General features: G+C 38.6%; 9 protein-coding genes across 13 annotated transcripts; 3 read left to right on the forward strand and 6 right to left on the reverse strand.

The window, feature by feature from the left end:
- The first annotated feature begins 448 nt into the window (after positions 1-448).
- On the forward strand, positions 449-2,448 carry LOC9310939 (putative cyclin-D6-1). The gene is made up of 6 exons (XM_002872742.2): positions 449-931; positions 1,020-1,103; positions 1,189-1,284; positions 1,374-1,578; positions 1,665-1,795; positions 1,877-2,448. The coding sequence occupies exons 1-6, from the start codon at positions 728-730 to the stop codon at positions 2,057-2,059; spliced, it is 903 nt and encodes a 300-aa protein (XP_002872788.1). The 5' UTR covers positions 449-727; the 3' UTR covers positions 2,060-2,448.
- A 354-nt stretch (positions 2,449-2,802) lies between these two features.
- LOC9308858 (probable serine/threonine-protein kinase DDB_G0278509) lies at positions 2,803-6,279 on the reverse strand. The gene is made up of 5 exons (XM_021020723.1): positions 6,121-6,279; positions 5,340-5,805; positions 3,972-5,223; positions 3,737-3,883; positions 2,803-3,636 (listed from the first exon to the last, which is right to left on the reverse strand). The coding sequence occupies exons 2-5, from the start codon at positions 5,388-5,390 to the stop codon at positions 3,044-3,046; spliced, it is 2,043 nt and encodes a 680-aa protein (XP_020876382.1). The 5' UTR covers positions 5,391-5,805; positions 6,121-6,279; the 3' UTR covers positions 2,803-3,043.
- Positions 6,280-6,454: 175 nt separating this feature from the next.
- On the reverse strand, positions 6,455-9,573 carry LOC9310940. Its single transcript, XM_002874827.2, has 8 exons — positions 9,416-9,573; positions 8,848-8,955; positions 8,148-8,765; positions 7,893-7,972; positions 7,293-7,766; positions 7,124-7,198; positions 6,920-7,014; positions 6,455-6,833 (listed from the first exon to the last, which is right to left on the reverse strand). The coding sequence occupies exons 1-8, from the start codon at positions 9,423-9,425 to the stop codon at positions 6,758-6,760; spliced, it is 1,536 nt and encodes a 511-aa protein (XP_002874873.2). The 5' UTR covers positions 9,426-9,573; the 3' UTR covers positions 6,455-6,757.
- Positions 9,574-9,696: 123 nt separating this feature from the next.
- On the forward strand, positions 9,697-11,051 carry LOC9310941 (frataxin, mitochondrial). Its single transcript, XM_002872743.2, has 5 exons — positions 9,697-9,939; positions 10,022-10,094; positions 10,214-10,261; positions 10,360-10,454; positions 10,676-11,051. The coding sequence occupies exons 1-5, from the start codon at positions 9,725-9,727 to the stop codon at positions 10,803-10,805; spliced, it is 561 nt and encodes a 186-aa protein (XP_002872789.1). The 5' UTR covers positions 9,697-9,724; the 3' UTR covers positions 10,806-11,051.
- A 94-nt stretch (positions 11,052-11,145) lies between these two features.
- Positions 11,146-15,265, forward strand: LOC9308859 (G-type lectin S-receptor-like serine/threonine-protein kinase At4g03230). 3 transcript variants are annotated; one of them, XM_021020696.1, is made up of 9 exons: positions 11,146-11,598; positions 11,692-11,821; positions 11,929-12,912; positions 13,011-13,496; positions 13,577-13,920; positions 14,003-14,213; positions 14,294-14,531; positions 14,620-14,770; positions 14,854-15,265. In XM_021020696.1, exons 2-9 carry the CDS (start codon positions 11,734-11,736, stop codon positions 15,166-15,168), a joined length of 2,817 nt encoding a protein of 938 aa, XP_020876355.1. In that variant the 5' UTR covers positions 11,146-11,598; positions 11,692-11,733; the 3' UTR covers positions 15,169-15,265. The 3 variants fall into 3 exon arrangements, with proteins under 3 accessions (XP_020876355.1, XP_020876352.1, XP_020876354.1); XM_021020695.1 differs by having other exon boundaries at positions 11,252-11,821; XM_021020693.1 differs by having other exon boundaries at positions 11,146-12,912.
- LOC9308860 (putative F-box/FBD/LRR-repeat protein At4g03220) lies at positions 15,197-17,045 on the reverse strand. Its single transcript, XM_002874828.2, has 3 exons — positions 15,959-17,045; positions 15,682-15,867; positions 15,197-15,590 (listed from the first exon to the last, which is right to left on the reverse strand). Exons 1-3 carry the CDS (start codon positions 17,024-17,026, stop codon positions 15,294-15,296), a joined length of 1,551 nt encoding a protein of 516 aa, XP_002874874.2. The 5' UTR covers positions 17,027-17,045; the 3' UTR covers positions 15,197-15,293.
- Positions 17,046-17,105: 60 nt separating this feature from the next.
- Positions 17,106-18,818, reverse strand: LOC9310942 (xyloglucan endotransglucosylase/hydrolase protein 9). 2 transcript variants are annotated; one of them, XM_021020790.1, is made up of 4 exons: positions 18,253-18,818; positions 18,050-18,150; positions 17,764-17,957; positions 17,106-17,671 (listed from the first exon to the last, which is right to left on the reverse strand). In XM_021020790.1, the coding sequence occupies exons 1-4, from the start codon at positions 18,422-18,424 to the stop codon at positions 17,266-17,268; spliced, it is 873 nt and encodes a 290-aa protein (XP_020876449.1). In that variant the 5' UTR covers positions 18,425-18,818; the 3' UTR covers positions 17,106-17,265. The 2 variants fall into 2 exon arrangements, with proteins under 2 accessions (XP_020876449.1, XP_020876450.1); XM_021020791.1 differs by having other exon boundaries at positions 17,134-17,671; positions 18,249-18,336.
- A 741-nt stretch (positions 18,819-19,559) lies between these two features.
- Positions 19,560-21,697, reverse strand: LOC9310943 (coproporphyrinogen-III oxidase 1, chloroplastic). Its single transcript, XM_021020763.1, is given in 9 exon segments — positions 19,560-19,852; positions 19,961-20,059; positions 20,162-20,286; positions 20,375-20,462; positions 20,651-20,734; positions 20,817-20,911; positions 20,991-21,066; positions 21,166-21,422; positions 21,425-21,697. Coding segments are annotated over 9 exon segments (1,146 nt in total). The 5' UTR covers positions 21,678-21,697; the 3' UTR covers positions 19,560-19,783.
- Positions 21,698-21,752: 55 nt separating this feature from the next.
- Positions 21,753-26,352, reverse strand: LOC9310944 (spermatogenesis-associated protein 20). 2 transcript variants are annotated; one of them, XM_002874831.2, is made up of 15 exons: positions 25,943-26,352; positions 25,689-25,761; positions 25,537-25,558; positions 25,178-25,256; positions 25,018-25,050; positions 24,547-24,695; positions 24,246-24,402; positions 23,914-24,154; positions 23,585-23,826; positions 23,238-23,501; positions 23,045-23,155; positions 22,745-22,969; positions 22,469-22,672; positions 22,194-22,370; positions 21,753-22,104 (listed from the first exon to the last, which is right to left on the reverse strand). In XM_002874831.2, the coding sequence occupies exons 1-15, from the start codon at positions 26,216-26,218 to the stop codon at positions 21,919-21,921; spliced, it is 2,439 nt and encodes an 812-aa protein (XP_002874877.1). In that variant the 5' UTR covers positions 26,219-26,352; the 3' UTR covers positions 21,753-21,918. The 2 variants fall into 2 exon arrangements, with proteins under 2 accessions (XP_002874877.1, XP_020876363.1); XM_021020704.1 differs by lacking the exons at positions 25,537-25,558; positions 25,689-25,761 and having other exon boundaries at positions 25,943-26,030.
- Positions 26,353-26,643: the final 291 nt, after the last annotated feature.

Raw genomic sequence — 26,643 nt, forward strand, 5'->3', positions numbered from 1 at the left:
AAAGATTTCAAAAGTTAATCAATGTTTGTAACTGTTAATTAGGGACGAGATTCCAAAGTGACGAATCTTTTAAGAGATAAGTTGTACAATAAAACTACATGTAATATATTACATAAGCTCTATTTATGAGTAAATGACCACGTCATGAGGTAAAATATGGTTTCATGATTTGATTTATCTTTAGTTTAATCGCCACTGCCTTAGTCATCGCTATACTTAATTTTATAATGTTGTGAAGAAAGAAAAACTAGAAAAAGATTTTTTTTTAATAAATAATTAAACCATTACACGTATTAGTGTATTACATAATGAGAAATGTTTTAGATGTTTAAACGTATAAAATAATTAATTTATGGTTTTAATACAAACGGATAACTTAATAAAAATAATTTTGGATATACATCATATTTTTTCTATTACAAAAAGAAGAATCTCCTTAAAGCTGAAAAAGATTTGATTTATCTTTGATAACTCTTACTATTAATGAGGAAAAATAGGGTAAATTACAGAGAGATCATATGTTATTCATAAAAAAATGAGTATAAAAAAAAACTCACCAAAAAAAAAAAAAAAAAGAGTAAAAAATCCCTCAAAAGACCAAAACCATCTCTCTCTATCTCACAATAAAGACAACTTCTCTCTTTTAATGTCTCTCTGTCTCTCTTTCTTCTTCTTCATCTTCTAACACCAAATCAAGAAAGAAGGAAGCTTAAGAGTCTATCAATCAATGGAGTTTCATCTTGAACATCCTCTTTCACATTCTTCACTACACAATAACTTCAACGACGACACAGACGATGATGAAACCTTACCACACTCTCTCTTCCTCGTCGAGTTTCAACACATGCCTTCTTCTCATTACTTCCATAGTCTCAAGTCCTCTGCTTTTCTTCTCTCTAATCGAAACCACGCCATTAGTTCAATCATTCAGGTCCTTTTAAATAGATTTTCTGGGTTTAGTTCTGAATACTGAATCGTTATCGAAAACTTTTTTTAATTTTGTACTGTAAAAATCGCAGTATTCAAGAAAATTCGACGACCCATCTCTGACGTATCTTGCTGTGAATTATCTAGACAGATTCTTGTCCAGCGAAGATATGCCGGTAAAAACAGAATCTTCCGACAGAATCTGTCCTTTGTTGTTTCATCTGAGATTTGACTAAATTTTTATTATTGTTTTGTCAACAGCAATCAAAGCCCTGGATTCTCAGGCTTATCTCTCTTTCTTGTGTCTCTTTGTCTGCCAAAATGAGGAAGCCAGAGATGTCTGTTTCTCATCTTCCGGTAACTAAAAACAAAAAGAATGAATCTTTTTACAATGTGAATGTGTTTCACAAGTATTGATTACTAGTGTCTGATCATTGGAGTTTCAGGTGGAAGGTGAGTTTTTTGATGCTCAGATGATAGAGAGAATGGAGAATGTGATTTTAGGAGCTCTTAAATGGCGAATGCGCTCTGTTACACCTTTCTCCTTTCTCGCCTTTTTCATTAGTCTCTTTGAGCTCAAAGAAGATCCTTTGGTACTAAAACATTCCCTCAAATCTCAAGCCATTGATCTTACCTTCAATCTTCAACATGGTAAAAAAATTTGATGTTTTCTTCACTCACAATCATATCTCATGCTTTGAATTGAATGTTCAAAATCTGTTTTGAAAACGTTGCAGATATCAGATTCCTCGAGTTTAAACCATCGGTGATTGCAGGCGCCGCACTTCTCTTTGCTTCTTTCGAGCTCTGTCCTCTAAAGTTTCCATGTTTCAGTAACAGAATCTACCAATGCACATTTGTAAATAAGGTAAAAGTTTTGAACAAGTAAAAAGATCTCGAATCGAGCTTTTTCAACGCGGTACTAAGCGAGCATTAAACGTGGTTGCAGGATGAGTTAATGAAGTGTTACAAAGCAATACAAGAGAGAGATATAGTTGGAGAAAACGAAGCAAGCTCTGAAACAGCAGTAAATGTGCTTGATCAGCAATTCTCGAGCTGTGAAAGCGATAAGAGCATCACAATCACAGCTTCCTCACCTAAGAGGAGGAAAACTAGTACTCGTCGATGTTAAGCTGAAAAGGCGGTTTATGGTCAAACATAATCCCAGATGAATCAATCACTTAGCTACTTAAAAAAACCACTTCTGGTCCCCTTATGAAAATGACACTTGCTTCCTTTCCTTTATCTCCATCCATCTTCTGCTTCAAAATAAGCCATTCTCTCTTCATGGAAGACAAGAGAGTGATGAATGATCAAAGACAAAATCTCGGGTTCCATTCCGTTTCTTGTTCCTTTGGACCACAACACAAAACTCAGAATTCAAAAAAAGATATCAAATTATCAGTCTGTAGTATTTATCTATCTACCTATCAATCATGTTCTGTATTTACAGTTTTGGCTTGTGGAGTTAAGTTGTTTCACTTGAGGGGAATAATCAATAAATATTGTTCTTGTGTAGTATATTTCTCTATAACCCTATGGTTATGTTGTTATTAATATTGAGCAATGTGGTCACGAGATAAAAATGGATTCAATTTTCAGGAATAAGATTTTGTCTTATGAGACTTCGTTATCCGAGTTATATGGATCCAGTTGCCAGAATCTCTGTTGCAGGCAGGCAATATGATACTCTCTGGACCACTTTCCACAGTATTGAAATCATTCAATTGCTTTTGTTCTTACTATGTAAATCAACCCCTTGTACTAACCCATCTTAGGCCCATTAGCATCATAAAAGGGCCAAGATTGTGATATAACATAACAAGTCAAGCCCATTATTGATAACATAGAGATTTTTAAGCTCCAAGAGACAAGAGATTCAAAGTCTGTTGGCAATATATCTCAGACTGTGCTGAAAAGAATGTATATCATGGTTTCCAATTTCAGACATTATTGAGAAGCTAAAAGAATCGAAGCTTCTGATGTAAATGGTAATGCACAACAACAAAAACACAAAGATGAAGAAGATGAATAAAGGGAAGAAAGTATATATATCTATCACATCTTCATCGTTACCTCGCAAAGGAAATCACAGCCAATGAAAGGGAGAGAGAGATCAGATAGGTCCGAGTGTTCCTTCACTTCGACTTCTTCGCATAGAGAGCTCAGATCTCAGACTAGTCAATCTATCAGCAGTAGCAACGTGATAATTCTCGTAAGCAGCTGGAGATATTTTGTGTCCCACAGGTGGAAGACGGCTGCTTCTCTCCTTAGACCGTTTCTGCAAAGCTGCTGCTTTACGAGCTGTGGAGGATCCGGGTTTGTGAGAACTGGATGCACCATGGCTACTCTTCCGGCTACTGTTTTTGAGCTCTGATCTAAGACCTCGGTCCAGCTGATGTGTGCTTGCTCCAAGCCGAGCATCTTTAGTGCCTTGTCTATTATAGTATACCAAATTTGGCAGAAGTCCCAAAAGGTACTTTCTCAGTTGTTCATCACCAACATTCTTCTGTGCAGGGTTACCTTCCAAGCTTATAGCCTGAAGAGAACTGTAATTTGCAGCCAGCTGGCCAAGACATTTGGTGGTTGAAAACTTATTGAAGCGTAAATCCAAGACCGTCAATTTCAAGAGACGATGAAGACCCTCGATTTCGCTGATTTTGTTCCCAGCTAGGTATAGTTCTTTCAGAGAGGAGCAAGAAGCCAGACCTAAGTCAACAAGAGAAAAGACCAGGGAAATACATCAAACACGGTTTTCATATAAAAGCAGATAACTAGAGAATGTTGATGAGCAAAGGTCAGGCCATACCATGACCAAGTCTCAGTATTCGGTTGTAACTCAAATCTAATACTCGAAGCCGAGTGAGTTCACGTAAACCCTCAATCACCGAGATACTGTTCTTCGACAAATTCAATGCATGTAGTCCTCGAGGAAGAGCACCAGCGGTTATTCTAACTGGAAAATATAATAAGGCCAGTAAAATAGAAGAAACAAAAACAAACAGTATGTGAAGAAGATTAGCAAGAAGGAAAACTATAGCTACCTATAGCATTTCCTGAGAGATTGAGAACTCTCAGACCAACAAATGCACTGAGGAATGGTATCACAACCAGACCATGACTAACCAGCTGGGCTGTGGTTGCAGAAGCACTTAGAGAGGATATATACTTTTTCGCAGCTTCCAATCCAGGAGTTAACTTGATGGCATCCACTTTAGCAGAAGCTGTTACTGGCTCATTCAACACGACGGGTTCTCTTGGCAAATCATCGTCGTACCCTGTTATTTCATCAGCTTCCTCAGACAAGTTTACATGCCGAAGGTCATTGACCCAATCCTCGATACGCTTGAATTTAGAATCCTTTCCCGAAAATTCTGCTTGCTGGTTTGATGTTTCTCCTTCAAGGAACTTTGTAAATTTAAGCTCATCTGTTGGTGGTACGATCCAATCTTTTGCCAAAGAAGAATAATCATATGCATCATCATATCCATCCTCCACGAGATTTTCCTTGTTGTTATCTCCAGAATTATGCATATCGTAGTCCCGATCTTGATCTTGCTCTTGCTTCACCTCTTCATCAGTCTCATGGACAGATTTATCTGTTTGGCGCATGTCGAGAGTACGAAGGTCATCAGAGGATCTAGAGTGGTGAGAAGAATATTTGAAAGGTGAAGACTTCTCTGATGAAGAGTCAGCAATATTAGGCATTGAATTCGACCTCACCATCAAAGGTGAATCATGAGGTGTTTGGCTGTTTGAGTTGTCCATCTGTTCACCATATAAGGATGTATCATCGAGTTGACGGCTGTCTTTATCAGTATGATGAAGATCTCCAACCGAGAAAATAGACCCACAGAGTGCCTGATTTGAACCCTGATAAGCAGAAACTGAAGCTCGAGGAGCTTGCTGATACAGATTAGGACTTCCATCTACACGCTTGCTGCTGCCTGCCTCATGAGTACCACTCTGTTGTTCAAGAGAATTTGGAGAAGTAATTCGATCTGATCCATCGTCTGTTCCGTTCTCTGTGGCATCCCGCCCATCCAAGTATAGTTCATTTCCATGAGATTGACTTTTCTTAAGATGCCGTACCTGCTGCGTCCCAATATCATGCTCAAGAATACCACTGGGCTTAATTTCCTCAGATTTCCAGACCCGCTCAATAGCGACAGAGCCAGCTGGCTTGCTGTTTTCACTAATAGAAGCAATATTTCTCCCAAATATAATTGAGCTCAATCCTTTTGATCTAGACCCATCTTCTTTGATCACTCGTTCTGAAAATCCTTCAACAGATTTCTGCATCACCAGAAGATAGAAACAAATTAACGTTCTCTTATCGGACAAAGGAAATCTTGCGCAGAGAATGAAAAACTACCGTTCTAAAGACAAGAGGCAATGATGGTTCAACTTACCTTAGGTCTATGGCGGTGGATGTGAGTGTTGAAGCATGAAAACCTGACCATTGTGTCAAACTTAATAACATGGAACTACATCACCAAAAGGAAACAAAACAAGCAAAACCAAACCACAAAAACTGTTCTTTAATTTACAAGCAACAACTAGAAACAACTAAGATCCAAGTTATGTTTTTGCACGAATAGAAAGTTGTTATAAAAGCTTTAGAGGTGGTGGTATTGTGGGCGTAGTAAATGTTAGCCGTAATCAAGGGTAAGACCCTCAGAAACACGACGGAGCCTCCAAATGATGGAAGCTAGAGAAATCCTTGGAAGAGAGAGTGAAGTCAGCACTTCAAGGCCACCCCACACCTGCGCCGAGGTGCGAGAAGCACACGACTTTGCAGAAGCGGCCAGAGTGAAGAACAATTGTTTCGAGCTTAATAAAGCCCTGACCTTTTTTATTCCCCAATTACTTGGTCACCTGATCAAACAATTGAACAATAGTAAGACAGAGACCACTTTCTAACCAAAAAAAAAAAGAAAAACTTGCAAGTCAGAATTACAAAAGGAAAGAAGAAAATCCATGGAGATCATGTTTCAATACATACCAACAAAATCTAATCAGCAATCAAAAACATCAACTCATTACGGAGATATAAAAGGCCAACAAGTTCACAAAACAAAACACGAACAAGTGATAAAACTAGCATCATACACGAAAACTCGCAGGAACCAACACAGAATCGGAGAACAGTGAAATCAGGAGAGCGAGAGAAGAAGAAGAAGAGATTCTTACCAGAGAGGAAAATGATTGGGATTTGAAACCCAGATGATTAATTAAGCGAAAAGATTGAAAATCAGTTGCAGAGAAGAAACCAAATCCAAAATTATCTTCAAACTTTGAGGCAAAGCTACGCTAACCCTAAAAGAAAACAAAAAAAAAAAAAAAAAAACATTTTTGGCCGAATCAGAATTGTACCACATACTTTTTACGAAAGCTAGTCAACGGCTCTGATTTGTTCTCACGTGACGTAAACTCCTAGTCACACATTATATAAACCGGAACGCCTTTCACGACCAAACCGGTTTATCAAACAAATATTTTGGGCCTACTTCGAGCTTTAACAATATAATAAATGGGCCTTACCTTTGTTATTTTTAATCACTTGGATTTACAACAAACTCAATTCTGTCAAACCGGTAACGGTTTAGGAGCAAATAATAATTTCAACAAAAGATGCCATTACAATCTGTGCTCATACTTGGTCACTGTATCTCTTTGGGGACCGACCATATATATTATAAGTTAGTTACCAAAATCAAGAGAGCTCTAACTTTTTACCAATTACACGATGTAACTTTTTTCACATCCTAAACCGGTTTCATCATATCTATACAAACCGGAATTTCCTAATCTTCCTTTGCATCTTTGCTTAGTCCATAGAAGAAGAGCTAGATTCGTCTGTCTCATCGTCCCCGCTTAAACTAGTGGGCAATTCCACACCAGACCTACAAACATAACATAGTATGATCCAATAAGCCGATTTGATTTCTATTTTGGGACAATATATGCATTACAATGGTTGGTTACTAACCGATTTATCTGGCTTTTTCGTTCAAGAATCTCGCTGTATGATGATTTTGGTGCATAAACTTGCTGAATATACCCATGTTTCACTCGTTTGGCAACCTATTAACATGTTTTAAAGGTCAGAACAAGAACTTGATAGAGCCTCTAAACTTTGTTAAAAAATACATCAAATATCTAAATCTTTAAGATAGTTAACCATCAAACTCACCGGTGGTTCATCAGTCGAATGCAATTTCTCTCTATGCGTTTTCATTTGATTCCTCTCTCCGTGATACTTTCCCGCCTTTATAAGAAGATATCACACAAAACACAAGTCATATTTCCATAAACGAGCAAGAAGGAAGATATAGACATGGAAGTATTAGACAGATCTTTACCATCCCGGAAGATGGACCTCTATCCATTGAGTCAGGGGATCGGCTTCTACTCGGAGGCAACAGCTTCGAAGATTTAGTGAGATATCCAGTCTTGCGTCCGCCATTGAATATATGTTTATCATAATCATGAGACTGATTGGTTTCAATGTTGCTTCCAGAAAGATTATGGAAGTTGGCAATCATATTGTTTCTCGAACCTTCAGCCCAACTTTTGGAGCTTATCCGACCATTCTTGCTGTTAGTTACAGAGATTTCTCTTGGTGAACCTTTTAATGTCTCTTTAAACGATTTGTGGTGAGGGACAGAATTATAGAAGCTGGGAGAAGGGGATTTCCGTCTTGGTTCCCCAAGACTCTTTTTATCTCTTAGACCAGGCTCCATTCCAACCATTATGTTGTCATCATCATCATCATCATCATCCTCTGAATCTGGATCTGGCGAATGCATCTTTGATTTACGAGCTAATTCATAGCTCTATAAAGACATTAAGACAGAAAACGAAGTATAATATTAATAATACCTCAGAGAAAACAAGATAGTTTAGCCAAGGAATGTGATGGCAGATTAAGATAGGTAGGAAGCTTCTGAAAGTTCACTTACAGGACCAGGATTAAAGCTCTTCCTAGTTCCAAGTACATGTGGAGGGTGAGACCGTCTTTGATTCCCAACATAGATTGGCTCTGACAAAACAGTTGATAGAAAAAGCAATCAAATCCGACTGGACATGGGTAAAGGCATTCACAATCTGACACACGAAGAAGATGGTTTTAGCTTCTCTGAACTACTTACTCAATACTCATAACATCATTAACCAGAAGATTAAAGGTAAAAATGAATTTTTTTATCATGACTCACCTTGAACTATAGTATTAGTCTGAGGCTCAAATGCACCAGGAGGAAGAGGATCAAATTCAACCCCTAGAGGTGGACCATCCTCTTGGTATTGTCTTCCTAATTGTCTCTTTACAGCAGTGATAGCAAAATTCTCACTCTCTCCCTTCACTTTCAAGTATCCCGAAGGCTTATTATACCCATAGCTTCTCATGACTTGAGGATTCTGGATAACGTCTTTATGTGCAACATATCTAGAACTTTCCACATCACGGATTCCATCTTTGCTAGAGACAAGATTCTTATGTAATGATGAGCTACGATCAGAAGATGTACTATCTTCACCATCAGCATTTCCCATATAAGAGCCCCCATAAAGCCTTTGACTTTCAACTTCCCTAGGCTTGGGGTTCCAATAATCCGTTTGCTTTGTGCTACCACATGAATCCTGTCGAAGCCCGCTTCCACGATCCTGAAGAACAACACTTGACCGATCTTGGCTCCCGACGGCGTTCCCATCTTCTTTTACATGACGTTTGTCTTTTAACCTTCTATGGCAGAACCAACCTGAAACTTGCTTCTCGGTTAATCCTACTTCCTCTGCTAACTTACCCTTCATATCTTCGGTCGGATACTTGTGCTCTGTAGAATAAAAAAATCACACCTGTAAAGCATATACAATTGGCATAAAGGAACAAATGCAAATAACAAAGCCATAATATACCATTGTAGAAATTCTCAAGCGCCATAACTTGTATAGGAGTCTTAAGCTTCCGTTTTTTGCTGTTTTCCGTAGAGGCTTTATCGCCATCAGCCGGCGCCTCGCCGGAATCTATCAAAAAAAGCACATACAAATCAAAACACATAAGAAGATAATGGTGAAACATGGACACCTTTCAATAACCAAGAGATGCAAAGCCCTGGCCAAAATTGAATTTTTTTTTTTTAAATCATGCTTCGTGTTTTAAGAAATGTTGCCAGTAATTCCACAATTCAGGTAACAAAATCTACACAAGTTTCAGCGATTATGACCTTTCTCTCATCAGCCAAATGCTTCTAAACCCAATCAAAACACACCAAAACTTGGAAATTTCTTAGTTTGATTAAATTAGTACCATTAAACAAACAAAAAAGACTAAAAATTTCCAATGCCATGGATGAATTTCACTAATTGAAACTACAAAATTGGGAGTTGCATTGTAATTCGACGAGCTCGGAATCATTGAAAACTATTCTCTCACGTAAACTCGCAGGAAGACAGAGATTGAAATAGAGGAAGACAAGAATTTCACCTGAGTGCATAGCGAAAATTCCCAGAAATTGAAGAAACAAAACCTAATCAGCTCCAAAAACCCAGATTTTGTTTTTCTTTTTCTTCAAAAAATTCTGATTTTTTCTCATGCGAGGAGAAGAAGAAAAAACTCCTCTTCGCACACAAATGACAAATCTCTTGAGAACCGGACCGGTTTTAGTGAACCGGAACATGGGAAATACTTGAACCGGGTAGACTTAACTTTGGGCCTAATTGTGGGCCTAAATTGGACAACGAAGAAATAAGAAGGTGAGGCGTCGAATGTTTTTTTTCTTGTGACAGAGCCGCCATGGCTACAGCTTCAAGGTTTCTACGGACATTGCCGAGGTTTCTCAAGCTTTCTCCAACCCTTCTCCGTAGCAATGGCGTAAGATTTTCAAGCAATTTGATTCAGGATTCCATAGAACCGTTGGATTCCTTCTGGCGAATAGGATCTCGAATCAGCCATGATTCTTTTACTACCAGAAGCTTCTCTTCTCAAGGTCCTGCTTCTGTCGATTATAGGTACTTTAATCCTAATCTGATCTCCTTATTATATCTGAATCGTTAATTTCATCAGAATATGAACAAAGTGGAAGAAAAACAGTTCGGTTTTGCAGGAGGATGAGTTTCACAAATTAGCCAACTTCACTATAAATCACCTTCTTGAGAAAATTGAGGTATTTAAAGCTGAAGCCTTTTTTTCTCTCTAGGGTTCTTCATTTTCCTTTAGATTGCAATAGCTTATACTATGTTCCTACTTACAATGTCTTACTGGAACAACATGATTCATGTTCAGGATTATGGTGATAATGTTCAGATTGATGGTTTCGACATAGATTATGGGGTAAAGATTAATCTTTTATATGGATTTAAGATCTTGTTGCTATTTTTCGTAATCTATCTGTGCTTATTATAGTTAGTCCTTGTGGCTGTTTCCAACAGAATGAAGTTCTTACCCTTAAGCTTGGATCTTTAGGCACATATGTACTGAATAAGCAAACTCCAAATCGACAAATCTGGATGTCTTCACCTGTGAGGTAAAGACTCTTGCTTTCGTTTTGAAAGTCGCTAACTTTAGGCGTCTATATCGAATTTCGCATATGGATTATCATGTTCTGCTGTATCTTCTGGTTTTTGTAGTCATATATATGGACAAATGAAACCGTTTATGACTGTGTAGTGTTACTCTTGACTTTGTGCTTCCACATCTTAGATTCACATTGATGTCATCTTCATACTTCCTTTTGTTTCGGCTTAGTGGCCCTTCTAGATTCGACTGGGATCGTGATGCTAATGCATGGATTTACCGGAGAACCGAAGCAAAGTTGCATAAACTCCTGGAAGAGGAGTTAGAGAAGCTATGTGGTGAACCAATCCAACTCTCATAAAGAAGGCTTTAAAACAATATTTTTAGCCAAAGGGTTTCATCTAGGAACTTGAAACTGCTATACCCTTTTTAAGGTAGACCTATGAAACATCCAGAGGAATAAACAAACAAGGCACAAGACAAAGTTGTTTCAGTGTGAAACCCGAGCAGTGTTTGTGAATCTGCTTTAAACAGTAATTTTTCATAGTGACATTGTTACTAGTGTCTTTGTTTAATCAGAGCTGAAGCTTCTTTTTACGCGTTTTAATCAAAACATTTCTTTTCAATACAAAAGTCCTACGTTTGTCAAAACTCCTCGAATCTCACAAAATTTCCGGGGAAAAGTTGGTTAACAAAGTTTGCAGGGTCAACCTCCACTCTTTCAAAAGCACCAATAAGGACAAAAGATTGACTTCTTCAACACCATTGTCCCCTTTGTCTCTCTCACTGTAAGGAAATACTTGGAATACGTATATTTCAAAAAAAAGGTTGGATTTGTTTTACTATTTAGAGATCCATCGCCGAAAAAGTGACACAAAGTACGTGGATTGATCACATGCGTATCTACATACAGTGGCTAAGAGAGTGTAAAGTGGTATCTACTACTTTCATGGCTTTTGGTTCAGATGCTCAAGTGAGACTTGTTCTGCTTTTTCTTTGAAACATCTTAAAACACATTATTAGCTGCGTTCCACATATCTACTTTTCAGGTGGGTCTTTCGTTGACGTTGAGGCAAACTTTTTTCTTTTTTTCTTTGGACACGTTTTGAGTTCTTAAGAAGACATAATGGGAGATATCAGATGAGTAAGACATGGTTAGTACAATAGTACTGGTCAGAGAATGAATTTTTCTGTCTTCTTCTATATGTTTTTGCTGCATATTTTTCGATTTGATTGCTTTGTTGCAGTTCAAGACTCCGAAACATTGTTCAAAGGTTCAACATTGATCAATGACAGCCACGGAGACACTCTTGTTTCTGCTGGTCAGAGATTTGAGCTTGGCTTCTTCACTCCAAATGGAAGCTCCGATGAAAGGAGGTACTTAGGGATTTGGTTTTACAATTTACATCCACTTACTGTTGTCTGGGTTGCAAATCGTGAATCTCCGGTTCTTGACCGTTCCGGCATTTTCACCATCTCTAAAGAAGGCAATCTTGAAGTTATTGATTCTAAGGGAAAAGTGTATTGGGACACCGGTGTTGGACCTTCCTTAGTCTCTGCGCAGAGAACTGTAAAGCTGATGGATAATGGTAATCTTGTGTTGATGAGAGATGGAGATGAAGCAAATGTGGTTTGGCAGAGTTTTCAGAATCCTACTGATACGTTTCTCCCAGGGATGATGATGAATGAGAATATGACTTTATCATCATGGAGGAGCTTCAACGATCCATCACCTGGAAATTTCACATTTCAGATGGATCAAGAAGAAGACAAACAGTTTATCATTTGGAAAAGATCAATGAGATACTGGAAATCCGGAATTTCGGGTAAATTCATCGGATCCGACGAGATGCCTTACGCAATTTCATACTTTCTTTCCAATTTTACAGAGACTGTAACTGTCCACAATGCCTCTGTGCCTCCTCTCTTCACATCTTTGTATACCAATACAAGGTTCACCATGAGCTCCTCTGGCCAAGCTCAGTACTTCAGGTTAGATGGAGAAAGATTCTGGGCACAGATTTGGGCTGAACCTAGAGATGAATGTAGTGTCTACAATGCTTGTGGAAATTTTGGTAGCTGTAACAGCAAGAATGAGGAGATGTGTAAGTGTTTGCCAGGTTTTAGGCCTAATTTCCTGGAGAAATGGGTCAAGGGAGATTTTTCTGGTGGATGTTCCAGGGAGTCAAGGATATGTGGTAAAGACGGTGTTGTGGTGGGAGACATGTTCTTGAATCTGACTGTGGTTGAAGTAGGAAGTCCGGATTCACAGTTTGATGCACATAATGAAAAAGACTGCAGAGCAGAGTGTTTGAATAATTGCCAATGCCAAGCTTACTCATATGAAGAAGTTGATACACTTCAAAGCAATACCAAGTGCTGGATTTGGTTGGAGGATCTCAATAATCTCAAGGAAGGCTATTTAGGTAGCCGCAATGTATTCATTCGCGTAGCAGTTCCCGATATAGGTAAACAATCTTTATCGATTTCGTATTATATATGAAATGCTTTAAAATGCGTTAGGATATATAATTTGTGATGGTTAAATTGTTGTTAAATTCTGCAGAGTCGACCAGTAGAGATTGTGTGACATGCGGCACGAATATTATTCCTTATCCTTTGAGCACGGCTCCTGGATGTGGCGACAGTAATTACCTTAGTTTCAACTGCAATATGTCAACTGGTCAAGTCATTTTCAAAGAATTTAACAGCTCATACAATGTTACAAGTATTTATCCGGATACTCACAGATTCTTGATCAAAATAAAAGATGTTGAAGTAAACTGCACAACTGTAAATCAGACGAGCAGAATTTCAGAGTTAAAGCTATCTTCGCCGTTTCGTCTCACGGGGAAGTGCAATGCAGACATGGTTACTGGTGGAACTGAAGTGGAGATTCGTTGGGATCCTCCTCTTGAGCCAACTTGTTCTTTATCTGCAGACTGTAAAGACTGGCCTAATTCATCCTGCAGGAAATCTGGAGACCAGAAGAGGCAGTGCGTCTGCAATCATAATTTTAAGTGGGATGGAGTCAATCTGAACTGCACTCAAGGTAAAGCTATGACAACAAAACTCGTTTCAAACTCTTATTGCAAAAATATATCAGTTTTTCTAATAAAGGCTCTCATGCAGAACGAGCTCGTGGAAGATACAGAGAAGCTAAAACACCGGTGGTTTTGATCATTGTGGTGACTTTTACAAGTGCAGCCATTCTGGTTGTTCTGTCAAGCACTTCTTCTTATGTGTATTTGCAAAGAAGAAAAGTAAACAAGGAACTAGGAAGCATACCAAGAGGAGTTAATTTATGTGACAGTGAGAGACATATTAAAGATTTGATTGAATCAGGAAGGTTTAAACAAGATGATAGTCAAGGCATAGATGTTCCATCTTTTGAGCTCGAGACCATCCTGTATGCAACATCCAACTTCTCAAATGCAAACAAGCTAGGCCAAGGAGGGTTTGGACCGGTTTATAAGGTTTGAATGTGATCTTCCGATCTGATTTTGATTTTAGTCTTTTTTAATACAGACTTAAAATTTTGTGTCTTGTGTGACTCAGGGAATGTTTCCTGGAGATCAAGAGATTGCTGTGAAGAGGTTATCTCGCTGCTCGGGTCAAGGACTGGAGGAATTCAAGAATGAAGTTGTTTTGATTGCCAAGCTCCAACACCGGAATCTTGTTCGACTCCTTGGCTATTGTGTTGCTGGAGAGGAGAAACTGTTATTGTATGAATACATGCCTCACAAAAGCTTAGACTTCTTTATCTTTGGTAAGTAGAGCTTCTTGTCTCTTCATTCATTAATTTTTCTTATGTTCAGTTCTTAATGCAAAGATCTCGTTCTTGCAAAGATCGGAAGCTTTGCCAGCGGTTAGATTGGAAGACGCGTTGTAATATCATTCTAGGAATCGCTCGTGGACTTCTCTATCTGCATCAAGACTCTAGACTGAGAATCATTCACAGGGATTTAAAAACAAGCAACATTCTGTTAGATGAGGAAATGAATCCAAAGATCTCTGACTTTGGCTTGGCTAGAATATTTGGAGGCAGTGAAACTTCAGCCAATACTAATCGAGTTGTTGGAACCTAGTAAGTTCTTAATACTTCAGTTTCCGTTAACATCCCATTCCTTAGTATTTATGGTAAATTAAAACATTTTGGTGTCTTTGTATTGCAGTGGATACATGTCTCCAGAGTATGCTCTAGAAGGTCTTTTCTCATTCAAATCAGATGTATTTAGTTTCGGCGTGGTTGTGATTGAAACTATCAGCGGGAAGCGTAACACCGGGTTTTATGAACCTGAGAAATCTTTAAGCCTTCTAGGCTATGTGAGGGATCTGAGACTTTAAACTTGTTTATGTACATTACTTGTTTAACAACTTGACCGAGAAACACATATATAAATGTGCAGGCGTGGGATCTCTGGAAAGCGGAAAGAGGGATTGAGTTATTGGATCAGGCTTTAAAAGAATCGTGCGAAACCGAAGAATTTTTGAAGTGCTTGAACGTAGGACTGCTTTGTATTCAAGAAGATCCTAATGATCGTCCTACAATGTCAAATGTTGTTTTCATGCTCGGAAGCAGCGAAGCTGCTACTCTTCCTACTCCAAGACAACCAGCTTTTGTCCTTAGACGTTGCGCTTCATCAAGCAAAGCTTCTTCATCCACCAAGCCAGAAACATGCTCTGAAAATGAGCTTACCATAACTCTTGAAGATGGAAGATAATAATAGCTCTGAACATTCATTTGAGCCATTAGCTAGATTTGTGTATTTATTCTCAATAAGCATAAGATTTCAATAGAAATAAAATTGTAATAGCTAATGACTTGAGTCCTGAAACAGAGAAACTTTCAATGGAATGAGATTTTGGCTTTGGAAGAAGCCATGGAGAATCCCGTTAGCTGTGACCTTATCATTTGTCTCCGGAGAGAGTCTCTGCAGAGGAAACTAGACCGAAGAGTCATCTTGATCAAAGCCTTTCCATGTCTCAGCAAAAAGATTGCGAGGCTCATTTCGTTCTCGCACTCTAAGAATCCGTGAATCTCCACAAATTCCAAGTGGTTCAAAAAAGCTTCCAATTCATAGGTTTGAGATTCCCAGTATTGAATCTCTGAGTTTGACATATTCCACAAATCCTTATCCCATTGCTGAAAAACATTAGCAAAATCAAAGAAAATTCAGTAAAACTGAGAAAGAGAAACAAAGAAAAATATTTCTTTCTTTCTTTTAATACTTTACCCTTCTTTCACTTGTTTGATCATTAATGATTTTGAGGGTAAGTATGTTTAGCATTGGACAGCTCTTGAACAGACAGGACAGTGTTTGAACATTGTGTCTGCTGAAACGTGTTTGCAGTTCCAAGAATCTCATGTTGTGAAACGGTAGAAGATGATTCTTTAATAGTCCCTTCTTGCTTGACAAAATCTGTCACAACATTAGTAAAACTATGAAGCAAAGAGCAAACTGTAGAAGAAGAAGGTGTAAGTATGTTGTGCAAGTGTGTGCACATATATACCTCTACGGATTGGTTTCCAAGTTGTAGTTTATAGGAATTACAGAGACCTGACAAGAGAGTGAATAAGCTTTGTGTCTGAGAATTGAGATCTTGATGAAGCCAAAACACTTTAACGAATGCTTTTCTCAGACAAACTAACTTGTCCAAGAAATGAACACTAGTAGTGACTGCGTTTGAATTCCAAAGGAAAGTTCTGAGATTCGGTGTGTTAATCTTCACAAAGCTCTTTTCTGAGTATGAATGGAAACAACTCTCAACCTTAAGTTTCTGAAGTTTATTACCAGAAACCTCTAAGCCCTCAAGCTGTAAAGAGTTCTTTAGAGAAAACTCTTGGAGAAGACGGCAACTAACCTTAAGTTCCTTGAGTCCAAAGCAACTTTCTAGGTTTAGTTTCTCTAGAAGAGGAAAGCTTGGATCAGTGAAGAAATCTGAGAGACAAGGTTGATGATTGTGTAGGATCACAAGAGATAAAGAGAGTGAAGTAAGTTTTTGAAAACCTCCAAGGATTGATGATGAAGGAGGTAATCGAAAACCAGGGTGAGATGATCTAAGCTTCAAAGCTCTTAAATCTTGAGAGGTCACAATCCAACGAGGGAAGTTAAAGTAGTCTTTTGTAGTAACTTCAATGTCAAGATCTTGAACCTGATGAGTAACAGCCAAACGAATCAAGGAATTGAGACTTGTGAAAGTGATGGGAGCGCGAAAACGAAGTGATCTAAGATTGTTGAAGTCACGGTGATTACGAAGAGAAAGCACTTTGTAAATGGAGTTAGAAGAGATAGATTTCGGATTCTTGAGGTCGTTAATGGATGTGAAATCAAGATCAGGCAATGAGAGAAAAAGAGATCTCCATCTTTTCGAAAGTAAGCTCGTTTGAGCTGCAGATTTAAGAGGAAGTAAGAGAAGAATCTGATGAATAAGAGAATCAGGGAGGTTACTGATTCTATCTACTTTGATAATCTCCTCTACACTAAACCAATTTGCTTCTTCTTCTTTCTTCTTCTTCTTCTTCCGTTTCACAGATCTTGTTTCCATAGTTAAAAGTGTCTTGATCGAGTTTTTTGCCATTTTGTTTCCTATGGTTCGAATTTAGGGTTTGAAACTTTCAAAACAAACCCTAAAAGTCATTACCGATAAGTGCGTAGAGTTTGTTTCCACAAATTTCGCATTTTCAGTTACAAACCAAGATCACCAAAAATCAATAGAAAATTGATTATTTATACATAAAAGAGAATCATCAAAGAGCCACCACATGTTCTCTTGTTCCATTTATCTTGGCTAATTCCTTAAAGAAGACGACATTAAAACTACAAATGACGATGATGTTGGCACTCAAGAGGAGTAACAGGAAACCTAGCAGCATCAAAACAATAATCATAAATCATATGATTAGCTCGAACCCAAATAAGCTGATGATTCTGATGAAGGCTAAGCTCAGAGACAGTTGGTTCATCCCACCAAAACTTGTCATCTCCATTACACTTGCTTAGATCAGAAGTTGTCGGAATCTCACAAGCATCGATTTGGAATTCCTTGTAAGAAGCAACGAAAGGAGCGTGACTCCAATCAGTTTTCACAAGACCTCCTTGTGTTGCCCAATCATCAGCGTTCCAAATCGAACTGTATACTCCCATTGCTTGATCTTTAGCAAATGGGATACCTTTATCTTCAAGATTCTTCTGGACTCGAATCGGAGTTTCGTCTACCATGAATCTGTTGTGCAATCAAAATCATTAAAAGAGTCCGTAATAATTAAAAAAAAAAAAAAAGGAAGAGACTTGTTTGTTTAAAGAGAGAGAACTTACACAACACTGCGTTTACTCCAGAGGATTGAGTAAGTGTGAAACTCAGTAGTGGGATCGAACCAAAGGTTGAGTCTTTGTTCTCTGTTTCCAACTCCATTCACATAAATATTGGTCTGGACTATATAAGGCTCACCGGTTTTGTTCCCCAAGAACTCAAAATCGAATTCGTTGTGGTTGGGACCATCAGAAGACATCTGTAAGAGAAAAACATTGTCAGATTTGAGACATAATAATCAAATCAGGGTCTTAAAAAACAGAGTACAAAGAGATGGGTTTTGTTCCGTACGTAGAAAGCTGTGACTGTTCCAGCTGAATCTCCCTCGACAAGCTTAATCTGGATAGAGACTTTACCAAACAGGTATTTGCTTCTCGATTCAAACCCAGCTCCTGAAAAAAGAAAAAATCAATCAAACATCATAAATTATAATGAACTCACAAAAACAGAGGAAACGAAACAGAGAGATGGGTTTGATTTTTTTATCTACGTACCAGAGTAATTGTCAAGCTTGAGTTTTGTGACTTCGCCTTCGTTGACACAATGATCCATAGCCCAGCTTGAGCGATAAAGCTCATCGAACTTAGCTCCAGAAACAGCTTCACCACAAGAGATAACCAACACCACAATCATCATCACACATTTGAACAAATCCATACCCACCATTTTTTTAAATCTCTCTTAAATCAAACTTTCACTCTACAGTCTCAAACACTTGACTCAATGAAGGAGATAAGAGAGAGAGGAAGGAGTTTATAAAGGCGGGAGGTGAGTGAGTGTGAGTGAGCTGGCATACAATGGAGTAAGATGCCACGTTGGATTCGACGTGTGATTCAGGACAGTAATAAGTGGACAAAAGAACCCATCTTCGTAAAGATGAAAAAATCACTCAAAACAAGAGAGGGAAATAAAGAAAAATGTAGCCGTTACTGTGAGGGCACACTCAGTGGGGCTCCACTTTTGTACTACACAGAGGACAAGTATTTATGCTTCTCTGTCTATCTTTGAGCACAAAAATAGAGACTTTATTGCTTTTAGAGAGATAAGTGAATAAAAATTGATTCTGTGGTATAGTAATAATGAAGAAGAAAAGAGAAGAGAGAGAGAGAGATTGGACCATTTTACAGCTAAGATGTTTTCATTGCCATTGGATTGGATCCAGCTATTACATTTGGCTCCTTTTGTGTCAGAAGCTCAAATTTTAAAAAATCTTTTTACTCACTCATTGCTCTAAAGAAATTGATTGGTACTCAGTCTTTATCTCTCTCTCCTCACTTTTTGGGGGAATTCAATTTTTTGTTTTTGTATTACAGACATGGATTAGATATGGGCAGGTGTGACGTCCATTGTGACAATAAAATATCCTGTGGCTTTGGTTTTTGGTTATTTTAAAACATTGTCAAGTTGTGTTGTGTAAGGTCGGCCATAATAACACGGCACCCATGTAGTATTTGTATGTGTGTATATCCATCCGGGGACTAAATTGTTTATTTGTCCCCATTGGAAGACATCGAAAACGACGGCGTTTTCGGGGAGATTTGAGGAAAAAGATCACGGGAGGTTTCTTGAATCAAGACAAATGTGAGAGACAGTGACGTTTACTTAATCCGATATTGTTTGAAACTTGTAAACGATTTGTTTATAATACAAATCATCAGATTTATTAATGTTGTTTTGTTCTGTCTCGTGAACATTAACCGAGCAAGTGTGGCATGCGTGCGTGCACCGAGAGGCTCGGCTATTTGAGCCAACGGCTCTTATTTTAGACTCATGCTTTTTTAACTGTGTCAGTAAAAAAAAATTAAAGTTAACTGAGTACTTTTTATCATCATCATCACGATTGGTACTATACTCCATCATCACCAATTCACCATCATGACCTTTGTTTGTCAGTGACTCATGATGAGATGACGCCAATTTACAATCTTTATCTCTCACTACTCTTCATTAGACTCTTACCCTTTTAAGGATTTTAAAGACAAAATTAATAAAAGAGCTAATTGGGGAATAACCACAATTAATTAGCTAAAGCCACTCTTTTGGATTGATACAAGCATCTAATAGTTTCCATTCCTCAGTTCCTTCTTCCGGTTTCTGCATCCAAAACAAGAGAGAAACACCATCAGTAGTTTAGTTTCATAGCTAAAATGAATCATGATTTAGTTTCTTGATGTGGATTATAGCATTGATAAGAAACTTTACATGATCATATTCCCATCTTGCGGATAGCGGAAGGGAGACAAGAATACTCTCTATTCGTCCTCCTGTCTTCAGACCAAATGTTGTTCCACGGTCATACACCTTTATTTTTACCATCAGTAAGAAAGAATGAGACGAGGTTTCATAAACGATCGAAGAGATACATAAACAGATAGAATAACAAAGCTAGTAGTATCCAATTACCAAGTTGAATTCAACATATCGCCCCCTTCGCAATTGTTGCCATGCCTTGTGTTGCTCGTTAAATGGTGTGTCTTTACGTTTCTCTATTATGGGTATATAAGCTGGTATCACTGAGCTTGCACATTCTGCAAAATTCACCTCAGTATTCAAATTAGCCAACTAGGAAGTTTCTAAAACCATAATGTCATCAGGTTTCTCTTGGTCATTAGTTACCAGTGGAAAATGACAGAAGCATCTCCTGATCATAATCATTCAAATCATCAAAAAATATCCCACCAAGCCCTCGCCTCTCGTCACGGTGCTGCAGGCAAGACAGTGAAGTTTTTAGTGTTTTCAAATCCTACACGACAACTTATCACTGCATAAACCTAACCAAACCTTGAGGCTTTAAATCTATCCTTATACATAACTCCAAAACTAAGGTCTTTCGTTCAACAAAGTGCTAAGATCTCACAGAACAATCAGAATGGCGTTAAAAGAACTGCAGACCTTAATGTAAAAGTAGTCATCACACCATTTCTTGAACCTAGGGTAGAAGGACGGATCGAATTTATCGCAGGCTTCTTTTTGAACCTACACAACGAGAGATATTTCAATCAGCAACTCCATAATCACAAAGCTTCAAACTTACAGACAAGGAATCAGGTTTAAAGACCGAATGAAAATGCTTGACGTCCGCTTCGAAGATGTAAGCAGGTGTGAAATCAGTCCCACCACCGAACCACCATTGCCTCGGAGCTCCAGGAACATCTACAAGTGATAATTAGGCAATCAAATGCTTCATCCAACCAAAAAAATTGAAACTTTACAGTTCTCAAAGAGAATTTACCCTTTGGAGCATCGGTCTCGAAGTAACGGTAATTGAAATGCAGAGTCGGAGCAAAAGGGTTCTTGGGATGCAAAACCTGGAACATGACATGAATGTAGGATCAAGCTCAATCAAAGAACTCAAAGACCAATATCAACAGCTATGTCGACGAATCTGAGATAGAGAGAGAAATTACCGAGCTAATACCGGCGGCAAAAAACGGAACTGGGCCAGGTTTTTGCTCAGCCGTGGCAGCTTTAGCAGCTCTATATGCTTCAGGAGGCATAACACCATAAACCACAGAGACATTAACTCCAGCTTTCTCCCAGACATTTCCATCTTGCAAAACACGACTGATCCCGCCGCCTCCACCTGGTCGAGACCAAACATCTTCCTTGAATTTAGGACCTCCTTCAACTGCTTCAATGGCTTCACAGACTTTATCCTGAGCAGCTCGAAACGAGCCCTAACCGAAGAAGAAGAAGATTGAGTATCATCACCATCGGAGTCTCTTAGGAAAGTGAAAGGTCTTTCTGTTTCGGGAACTTCTTTCTCGATTGAGACTGAACATTGTATATCGAAATGTGGTCTCTTTAGGAGACGAGGAAAGTGGAGAGTGAAGTAACTCGGAGAAGGATTGAGACGATGAGAGGAGAAGAGATTGAAGGACGAAGGAGAAGTGAAGAGAGTCAAAGAGTGAGACGCCATTTTTGGCGATCGATCGAATCCAAGTTTTCTCCTTTGCTGAAGATAGAAGATGATAAGGAATCGTCAAAGCTCTGGTTTTTTTACCAAACCCGGTTATTTCCGGGTTATTTCAATAAAAATATCTCATACCGGATCCGGTTTAGTTCTCTCCATTATGTATCTTCTTTATTATTATCAACGGGAAAACATTGACCCAGTTACTTACAGAACAAGCAACCATTCAACATGGAATCTCTTGCTTTTACTTGGAGAGTAAGCGAGTGAGAGAAGAAGAGTCAAAGACGGGAGGACTACAAGTGAAGTGTTGACACACAAGAGCAACCACTTTCTCTGAGTTTCTGTTCTTCTTCGCCATCTCTGCTACATTACTGTTATACTCTTCCCAAAACTCCATTTCATCAGAATTCGAAGGATCTATGTGAATCACCTGTCAAATAAAACCCCAAAAATCACAAATCATAAATCAAGAATCTGTTGCATAAAGCATTCCTGATTATAGACTGAATGTGCTCTTACCGTTTTGTTAGGATCATAAACTGAATGTGCTGCAGAAAGCATGTTGTTAAGCTCTGGAGAAGACTTAGAACCAACTAACACAACTTGTTTCCTCGACGGGACAGATATCATGTCTGCGGCGCAGCACATTAATGGCACTGCCACCGCCATTTCTCTTAACCTCAACTCAAAGACTGCCTGCAAAAACAAAAACAAAGAGACTCAATAATCTGTCTATGAATAGCGTCAATGCCTAACGATGAATAGCAAATGGGGTTAGTTGATTGCTAGTTTACCAGGAGACGATGCGCGGTGTTTAGGTAGGAGTCGGCTTTTTCTCCAGTGACTATGGAAGCTAATCTCACAAGGTTAATAGCAGAAACAGAGTTCCCTGAAGGTTCTGCACCATCATGATCTTCTTTTACACGAAGAAGAACCGATGAGTCTTGTCCTTCGGTGTTGAAGTAGGCTCCTCCTTCTCGGTCCAGATATAACTCATCCTAAAATGTTTGTAATTTTTATAGCCAAAATCATCAACTTTAACAAATCGAGCTAGTAAAGATCTCACTTGCCTGGGTTTCTTGAAGTTTAATCGCCCATTTAAGCCATTCGATCCCGCCTCCATTCTCGTAGAGATCAAGTAAACCAGCGATCAAGAAAGCATAATCGTCTAAAAAGGCAGGAGCTTTGGATGGTCCCTGTCTGTAACTGTGTTGTAATCTTCGAGACTGCTCATCATAGAGATTCCCTCTGATAAACAAAGCTGCTTTCTCTGCAACTTCTATGTATTCCTCTGGCTGTAAATGAGAATTTGAATAAGAAAAATCAACCATAAAAGAAGAAATCGAAGGGAGTGTTGTAGAATTCCTGACCTGACTATTCACCACAGGGAAACAGTATTTGGTGCTTTCAGGCTCAGCCTTAAGCATCTTGGAAGCTCTTGCGAAAGACGAGATAACAAGACCGTTCCAAGACACGATTATCTAAGCAAGAAATCTTAAATGGTTAACAAAGATGAGGAAACAGTTGAGGAAGACAACAAAAGATTTCCAAGAAGATTATCACCTTATCATCTAGATGCGGCTTAGGTCGATTCAATCTGACATCGAAAAGCTTTTTTCGGCATTCACCCAAAATCTCCTGATACTTCTCAACGGAGAGGCTAAACTTTGATGCCATAGCGGACATCTCATTCCTTTCAATTAGCACGTTCTTCCCAGCAAATTCATTGTGCGGGTCACTCCTGCTCGAAAGATCGCAGTTACCTGATTTCTTAACATAATAATGCTCCTTGAAAAGATCTGCATTCTCCCCGAGGACTTCATCAATCTTAAAACCAAACACACACAAAAAAAATTGTCAGTATACAGAGGCAACACAATTAAGCTGATGAATATATCAGAGAAAAGAACCTCATCGCTGCTCCATATATAGAAAGCTCCTTCCTTCTTTCTCTTTGCCCCCTCGAATTCAAAGCTATCAGCATCTTCAGCTGAGAATATTCCACCTTCAGGTGCAATCATGTCTCTTCTAAGATAATCAAGGATGTCTTTTGCCACATAAGAATATATAACATCCTTGGTTATGATAAAACCATCCAGGTAGACGTTAGCTAGTTGCCCTTGATCATACAGCATTTTCTCAAAATGTGGAACTGCACCAGACAAATAGCAAAATGCTTCAATCTCAAAAAAAAGACTTTTATGACCTCGATACTACAGGATACAGTTTGAAGTTTTACCGTGCCAACATTCATCCACACTGTATCTATGAAACCCGCCTCCAATGTGATCATGCATCCCTCCATTTGCCATGCCTTGCAAGCTGAATAAAACCATACTTTGTTCTTCATCAGCCTCACTAGTTTTCCCCGATTCCTTCAACTTTTTGAAATAATAAAGCATCAGCTGGATCTCGACAGGCCTCGGGAACTTTGGTGCAGATCCAAACCCACCGAATTCCGAATCATAGCTCCGAGAAAGCTTGAACACAAACACTCACTGTTAGAAGACCTATTTATGTTGATATATCAAAAAGACATATATCTCTAAGAGTCCACGAGTCGAATCATACTTGTTTTGCACATATACTCACAGCCTCCCGAGAGATCCCATCTGACAATTTATCGGCTCCAGCACTTGCGGATAAAGCTTTTGTCAGTTCTTCAATAGCATATGTACCACTCTTCACAAGAGTATCCCTCTTACTATCCCACGCATCTTTCACCTTCCTGAACCAAACCCAAAGAAAACATGGAGAAAATAATCGAATAAACTCTAGTTTCTACACATATAATTTTTACTGAAAACAAAACCAATTGCAACATTATGAGCCTAGAAAGCTACTGTACAATAAGAGAGAAGGGTTTCCTTACTTAAGGAGAGTTTTGAAACCTGGGCGTCCATAATTGTCATTTGGAGGAAAGTAGGTTCCACCCATCAACGGCTTTAAATCAGGTGAAAGGAAGACTGACAGTGGCCACCCTCCACCACCGTAGAGAGCCTGGACGAACGACATATAAACCTAAAAGTGCCAGTAAAAAGAATCGTAAGTCCACGAATACAGTCAAGGCTATTTTCTTTAATAGACACTGATCTAGCTAGAACCAATTCAGTACAAGTCTACTATGGTTTCTAAGGTTTTGCATCTCTCACTGGATATACCGAAGACACAAATATTCTCCAAGAAACTAACAGAAGCTATTAATTTGACCCACAGCATGATTAAGCCAAAAAGAAAAGATATTTCTGAAACTAAGCATTCAGAGAAATATATGAAAATTTGAATTATAAGGAATTTTTATTCAAGACATCAAAGAGCTCTTCTGTTGCAGAAAGTGGTTTACCTTGTCGACATCAGGCCGCTCTTCTCGATCCACCTGTTCCACAGACATGTTAAACAAAATGTTGGTAAAATGTTTCAACAGCAACCAGCTCAAAGATTGTGCTTTAAACGTCATTTTATAATCCACAGCCAGAAGAGAACTTTCCGTCTTAAGCTCTAACCTTGATACTAACGAACGAATCGTTCAAGAGTTTTGCCACTTCTTCATCTTCAAATGACTCAACTTCCATGACATGGCACCTGAAAAAATAGTTAACTGGTACTTAAACATTCATTCCAAAATAGGGAAATAAGCTTGCTCTGCTTCTCTACTACTGACATCAGAGACAAAAACACGAGTTTTTAGACTACAAGTTTTCTCCACCTTAAATCTTTCATTGGCTTACACCTATGAGGAAAGAACAGTAATAATCTAATCATGCAAAGTCTTTCAATATTTCATTTCTTCTCTTACTCCTCCAATTCAGTAATAGAAGAAGCCAAACTCAAAATCCAAAAAAAAAACATATTGAAGTCTCACCAGTGACAGGTACTGTATCCAACTTCAAGAATCCATATAAAAGAGATTTGGAAAACAAAAGGGAACCAAATTAGTGTCATAAAACTAAAGTCATTAACGACATCTAACCAAGCAGCAATTAAAACGATCAAATAGAGGATAAAGTAAACAACTTGATAAGAAGATGGGCACATCTCTCTTCCTTGCTTCTTCAAAAGCATCTTCTCCCCATGGATACCAATCAACCTTAAATCAATCCAGAAAACAAAAAAGTTCCATGCTTTTAGAACTAAGAACCGGTTAGCTACAATCTAAACCAGTCGTGACTTAGCTAATTGCAACAAAGCTCCCTAATTGAAACCAGAGGTGTTCTTTACTATCAATTTTATCTAAAGATGAATACTTTTATAGAAGATAGTGTAGTTACCGGATTATGCGCGTGTTGGAGAAGATAAGGACTGTGTTCGGCGGCTAAACGGTTGGTATGTTTCTGAGATGTTGACGGGGTCGAAGAAGAAGATTCTTCCGCCATGGCCAAGACCTTGCCTGAGGAAATGGGTCTAGAGAGAATCGGCGGGAAAGGGCTTGAAAACGAAGGATTAGGTATACGGACGATAATTCTTCTTCTGGGTAAAGAAGACAAAGAAGCAAAGCGGTGGAGGAGGATTGTGGAAGACAACAAGTGAAGACTTTTCATCAGCATTGCTGATTGATTTTTAGAATTACGATCAACAAAACGGCGGCGTTTTAAGGGTTTGGTGAGATTGGCTACACGAACTCAAGGTCTAGAGGATGGATTCGCCATTCGAGCGAGGGAGCTTCGGACACATCTTTCTCTTGTTGGATGAGTTCATTATGTGACACGTGTAGATACGACAAGAAAATTGAATCTGACTTTTTAATTATGGCTTTTGAGTTTTGAGCCTCAATATACATACGAATGCAGGATCTAACCACTAAAAAATAAAGCTTAGGGACATACATATATTAATTGGTGTATGTAAACTTGTTTGCTACTCTTATCGGTTTATCAACTTATCATATTCCCTTGTCGAAAGTACAACTTTAGTAACTTGTTCAAATCTGATGAGTTTTTTAATGTTCTAGAGTACTGAAGCCAAGGTCAAA

Source organism: Arabidopsis lyrata (assembly GCF_000004255.2).
Source record: "Arabidopsis lyrata subsp. lyrata unplaced genomic scaffold ARALYscaffold_6, whole genome shotgun sequence".
Classification (NCBI taxonomy): Eukaryota; Viridiplantae; Streptophyta; class Magnoliopsida; order Brassicales; family Brassicaceae; genus Arabidopsis; species Arabidopsis lyrata.